Source organism: Apaloderma vittatum, unplaced genomic scaffold (assembly GCF_000703405.1).
Source record: "Apaloderma vittatum isolate BGI_N311 unplaced genomic scaffold, ASM70340v1 scaffold35966, whole genome shotgun sequence".
NCBI classification, from domain to species: Eukaryota; Metazoa; Chordata; class Aves; order Trogoniformes; family Trogonidae; genus Apaloderma; species Apaloderma vittatum.
In genome coordinates, this window is record NW_009720697.1 from 1338 (window position 1) to 7274 (window position 5937).

Sequence of the window (5937 nt, forward strand, 5' to 3'; positions counted from 1 at the left end):
TTCCAGATGAAAGCAAAGGTCTACATATTTTAATCCATTAATTAATGGATTAAATTAATATTTTACTTATAACCAATATGGTGATACTAGAAACTTAAATCCTTTTTTTAGCATGGACTGACTAATAAAAACAGTCTGTGTAACATTCTTCATAAAAAAGTCTTGTTTTTATTTATAAAATCATAAAATCTTACATTCTTCCCAAGGTAGAATGGAATATAGAAAATTCTGCAACAACAAATAAGGTAAAAAAAAATTAGAATATGGTGGGAAGGGGAGAGGTTCCGTAAGTCTGTGTTGGCAGCGATGTGAATTCTATTTTATGCATATTGTCCATTTCACTCTGTATCATAAGTTCATTTGATAACTTTAGATGATTTGATTTTCTTTATGTCATGGCTTTGCAGAATCAAGGTTCCATCTCTGAATTTTCCAACCTGCCCTGCAGGCCAAATGCTAGGCACCGACTTCTTCCTTTTGGCCTTCCTGAAACAGGAAGAGGTAAAGAAAAGAATTAGGAGAAACAACAGAAACTCATGAAAATGCTTAATACGCTGAAAAATGTCATCTACTTAAGCAATGTGTTTGGTATTATGCAACATAAAATCATAGCAGGTAATGATCCCAGAACATTTATTACCTGCAGGCCATTCAAGATTTGCAGCACATTACAGACTGATTTACATTTTAAAAAGTTTTGAAACACACTGACTTTTCGATAGAGAAAGAAGATAAGAGCACATTTCAGCAAACCTGCCACACTATGATTAAGAATGCCACTTCATCTTTCAAGCCTCTGCATACTGTTGCTTGTGTTTTGCAGAAATTCCTTCTCAGGGCAAATGCTCCGAGTAAGTGGCATATCTCGGGTCCACACACAGGGATTTCCATCCATCTCATCTCCAGCTGCAGCCTTAGACACGTCAGGGCAGAACTGACACCTTTTCAGTTAAGCTCCGCAACTAAAGCCTCTGAAACTGCCAGACACAGAGGAACATCACCGTTTTGTGACTGAGTCCTGCAGCTGGAGAAGTTCCTTGCACCGTGATCTGCATAACTTCTGGTGTAAGACTGCTCATGGCTACACAGGGAAAATACACTGCGGAGCCTATACAAAAGCCAGTTAATTTTAACCACATTAAAAATGGCTCACCTCTCCTTCTGTTCCTTCTTCTTCTTAAGAGAATCAGCCTTAAGTTCCTGTTTTGTAAAGATACAGATTTTAATGGGAAAAAGACTATCTTGGCTTAACAACCACCCGCATTTGCCTCGTGGGGCAGTAAGCATTTAAAGCAGTTGGGAGACCAGACAGGCCAAGTGATGCAACCTGCTATGACAGGAGGCACTGCTGGGAGTGCCCAGAGCCCTTCCTGTCACCTTACAGAAAGTACAGCTCTCTCACGACCAACATGCTGCCCCTGCCACGTGAGGAGGCACAAATCCAGCTGCATGAGGAGAGAGGTTTGCTTCCTGGGCATGTGACAGATCCTTGGGTCAAAAGATCGACTTGCTACCAGGCAGGTGTGCCTGATCACCCGACTGAGTGTGTATGTCAAATAACAGGGTTCAAAACCATGTCTAGTCATGCACTGGATGCACTTGGAGCCACGTGACAGAGGAGAAGTATGTCCCCTGGGAAAGAGGGCGGCAGGGAACAGGATGATAGAACAATTACCTGACCTGTATTCTGCTCCCACCTACATGAGAAGGCTCCAAGGGGAGGCAGGGAGTAGGCCTGGAGCCAGATGGGCTGTGCTAGGGGATGGATGCAACAGAAACCTCACCCTTGCTTTAAACAATGACTAAGATCCTAGATGAAATCATGCTGATATAAAACTAGCTGAAGATCTGGCTCTCTGTGGTAAGATAACATGCAACAAACTTTAATTGAAGGCCATTTTTTTCTCCCTTCAGAGGTAAGGAATACAAACAAAACTTGCAACCTGCTGCCATCAGCCTCAAAAGATCAGGCAGTGAAATCCACTGTAACACAAGCCTAACTTTGAGCCCTTCACACTGCCCGCAACCAGCTTTTACCGATGACATTAGTCCTGCTGGAGCCAGGAACTCACTCCGTGGGGAGCAGCAGGTGTCAAGCTCGGGCACTCCTCCTGCACCTAAGGCACTATCTGTCAGGCTCTTGGGCTAGCTCTTACATGCTGCCTTTTTACACAGAAAATTTCACACAAACCTCTGCCTTATCATCATCCTTCGCTGCTTTTTTCTCTTTCATTTTCTCTTGGTAAGTCTTGTAGTTTACGTGTTGTTTTTTGGGAGGCTGCAAAAAAGATTGGAAGGAATGCCACTGACGAAATTTTCAGAAAGGTTCAAAAATATATTCACATGCTTGCATGGCAAATATTTTTCAGACGGTGGTAGGAAAACATTAGAAATGGTGTATTTCCTTTTGGGTGAGATGAAGGGCCTTAAGGTCTGTAAGGTAGACACAGAGAAACCACACCTGCCTTGGTGGAGAGGGATGTTCATGCTCTTTTATCAGCCCTACAAGGTATCCACATACAGAAAGAAAACCCATATCCTCCCCATCCCCACAAAAAGACCTACAAATTATTTTTCTCCTTTTACACTACTGATGGTAGTGTAGACTGAAGTTTTCTCCATCTTTAACTCACTGGGAGACAGAAACCTTAAAAAGCAAGCCCCTCTCTCCAACAATTTAGTTTTGAAGGACCTAGTAGAAAATTAGTAAATGTTTTCCAGCCCAATCAGTCGTACTTCATCTATACATCATCTCTGATAACACAACCATACCGATTTTTCCAAAGGTCTACAGAAAAAAGAACAGAAAATTTAAAAGGATGAAGTGGGAGAAGGGTCAGAGCACGGGATCTTGTGTTTTAAAAAAGTAGTGACAACACCTCCCGCCTCCAGTGTTTTTTACCACTTCCCTGCACTGTAACAGCTGGGTGACCGCCCAGCACAAACCGAGCAGCAATCACCTTGGCTCCCAGCATGATAGCACGCTCCTGTTCCCATATGCGTTGCTCCTGCTTCTTGTAGCCAGTGATTCCAAACTTGTGCACTTCCAGACGAGCCTAGAACGTTACAGAAAAATCACAAGCATTTCACAATTTGTCCAACGTGGTAGAAAATAATGCTTGACAGACCACAACACAGTCATACTCCCAAGGAAACCTTCGCTCATACCGCGCATCAGCGTGTTATAAAATAAAACTAATTGAGTTTGGAGCTGCACTGCACAACAGTTAACCACTGTCCATCTAACCTCTGGATGGTGAGGACTGTGAGGGGGACAATTTTTGATTCTCCTCATTTCACATAAAGCAACATATGGAATGGATCTCCTCCTCCATATAAAAATTAACTGTGTGGTGCTGCACAGCGAAGAACGGCGACATGTGCTACCTACAGCACCCAACGTTCAAAGTGTCCTCACTCCCTGGGTGCAGAGCACTTCACCAGTGAGAAACACAGATGGGCAGATGGTGGAGCGTGGCCACACATATGTATAGTTGACACTATACACGAATATCCTGGCAAAACCAGTGGCAAACTCATAATATTTTTGAAGTCGGTGGTTAAATCTCAGCAGCAGGGTGCTCCACACAGAATCTCCAGTGAGAGATTTCACTGCATCACAGCATATCCCTGATCAAAGAGCAGGCATATAAACCAACTTGCTCAAGTCTATGAACAAATTAGTATATAAAAAAGCCAATGCTAGTTGTGATCACTTAAGAACAGACTAGAATAAAAAGACAAACGGAAAAGATCATCTGCTGTTTCAAAAATAGATGCCAATACACTTTTTTTCTCCTCACACATGAGATCAGAAACCCCAGATTAACACCACAGGCCTGAAAGAGCTATGTTAAACATTATGGGCACCCACATAGTTTTGCACAGGTAACATACAGTGATCTTCCTTAAATTATCATTGAAATATCATAAAAAAAGGCCACAAGAGTTCTAACATGCCTTTCTTCACACAGAACAGTTGACAACAGCCAGCATGCTCCTCCTTTGGCATGGCATGCACCCAGAATTACCTGTTAGGAAATCCTCACCTGCAAGAAATAACTTTTTCTGAAAGTGTTTCCCATCAGTGCTACTGTAGCTTTCCCAAGGACATAAATACACATACCTGCATACTAAAATAGGTTAGATTAGGTCCTGCTGACTTACTTTTTCGAAGTTAAATTCTTGTTCATTTGCATTTTTGTCTCGGTCTACTATTTTGTTCTACGAACAAAACAAAAAAAAAATCAAGATAATATAACAACTAACACCAGTTTAAATGCTGAATGTGCCTTTTTTTTGAAAGCCATGAAATGTAAAATGAGTTGTAGGGAAGAGTATACAGCTTTCCAGCAGTATCTTTTTCTAGCTTTACTTGAAGACACAGTGTCAATGGTATTTTTAATATGTAGATATTACAGGGTCTTATTGGAACATAGGCATTTTCCTGCCTAGATCATCTGCTAACACTTAGAAAGGGTTTCATAATTCCGAAATATAGTTATAGTTGCAATTAATTGCTATGCTTTCAAGAATCAATTACATTTTAAAAGTTAAAAACTGCCACATATATGCTATTCATCACACATATTTCCATTTCCAAATCCGTACCGAGCTGCTAATGCAGGACAGGACATGAACTTGAAGTCGTTTCGTTTGTGACAGAGAACACAGCGGTAACAGCGCCATGTACCAATAGCCTGTGGCAACATCACACAGAACAAACTGAATCCGTGACTGCATGGACGAATATTAGCGCATTTATCCAGCTTAACTAATAAAAAAGAAACAGCTCCAAAGGATGTATTGTAAGTAAACTGCAGATCCCACTTAACATTGTTTAAAGAAACTACTTGCTCAAAATGAGTTCGGTGAAGACTACATCCTCTGCGATTTACACAGAGACCATTCATCAGCAGTTCTCACTTCGAGGGGAACTCTCCAGGGGGAACAGACCATATCCCAGGAAGAGAAAGAAGCACAAAATCCCCAGGGAGAGCTCCATACCTGCTTGCTACAGGAGCATCCCACATGGGACACTTCGGAGCAGTACAGAGCTCTCAGGGTTATTTCAGATCATATGCAACCCCTGATTTCATAAGGATGTGCTGATCAATCTCTTTGAGAGGATGCTTTGCCTTCTCCCAAGCTGATGCAGGCAGGCAGCATGGCCAGGGAAACCACAGTCTGTTCAAGGCTCCTCTTTTCCTGTTTGCTCTCAAAGGCACTCTGCCCTCCAAGGAAGCAGGCGTACTGCAGATGCATTGAAACTGAACCTGAATGCTTTCAATGCATTCCCTTTTCACTCTCCAGGACCTTAAGTCACAATGAGTGACAGGTTCAGGTCCCAGAGTGACATCGGAGCTTCCCTCTGCATCCACGAGAACCAAGCCCAAACTTCTCTCACCACTGCAAAAGCTTCAAGAGAAAGTTGGTCATTTCAACCACAAATTTTCAGAGCATTTTACTAACAAGCCTAATACCAGTCTTTCCAGGTACAAAAAAAAAAAAAAAAGTTGTAAAAATCATAGGAAAATAAAAAACTAGGGCAATTTTTTGAGAAAAACATAGCATAAAAAGCACAAAAGTTTATGGACTCAACCAACTGCTTGGTCAGTCTATCGAACTTCCCAATTCCAAGCAGCCAAGCCCCAGATACCAGTAAGTCTCGCTGAATCCAAGACAGCCACGTGTTGGCACGTCAGAGTTTATTTTAGAATTGTGCTTCTGACACTATGACCACAAACACAACTCAAAGAAAACAACCAGAGAAGCTGTAAAATCTGGAGACAATCAACCAGCAAGGGGCCCTCTGCTTGACACAGAAGGCAGATCAGGTTTTAGCCAAGCCTGCCCAGGCCTCCCTGTTGAAGTAACTTGGCTACAGTTTTTCGTACCATGAGGGAATTTAGCACCAACAAACCAAACCAGAGGACT

The 5937-nt window shown here is 42.1% G+C and overlaps 1 protein-coding gene across 1 annotated transcript; it reads right to left on the minus strand.

The window, feature by feature from the left end:
- Positions 1-356: 356 nt before the first annotated feature.
- LOC104275207 (chromosome unknown open reading frame, human C1orf131) lies at positions 357-4743 on the minus strand. The gene is made up of 6 exons (XM_009871089.1): positions 4612-4743; positions 4168-4224; positions 2961-3056; positions 2192-2278; positions 1154-1200; positions 357-486 (listed from the first exon to the last, which is right to left on the minus strand). Exons 1-6 carry the CDS (start codon positions 4741-4743, stop codon positions 357-359), a joined length of 549 nt encoding a protein of 182 aa, XP_009869391.1.
- Positions 4744-5937: the final 1194 nt, after the last annotated feature.

Coding starts and splice junctions, on each gene's coding strand:
- LOC104275207 (XM_009871089.1), bottom strand. CDS start 4,743: ATGCAGTCACGGATTCAGTTTGTTCTGTGTGATGTTGCCACAGGCTAT. Junction 4,225..4,611: donor TGTCCTGCATTAGCAGCTCG/GTACGGATTTGG, acceptor TTTTGTTCGTAG/AACAAAATAGTAGACCGAGA. Junction 3,057..4,167: donor AAGAATTTAACTTCGAAAAA/GTAAGTCAGCAG, acceptor GTAACGTTCTAG/GCTCGTCTGGAAGTGCACAA.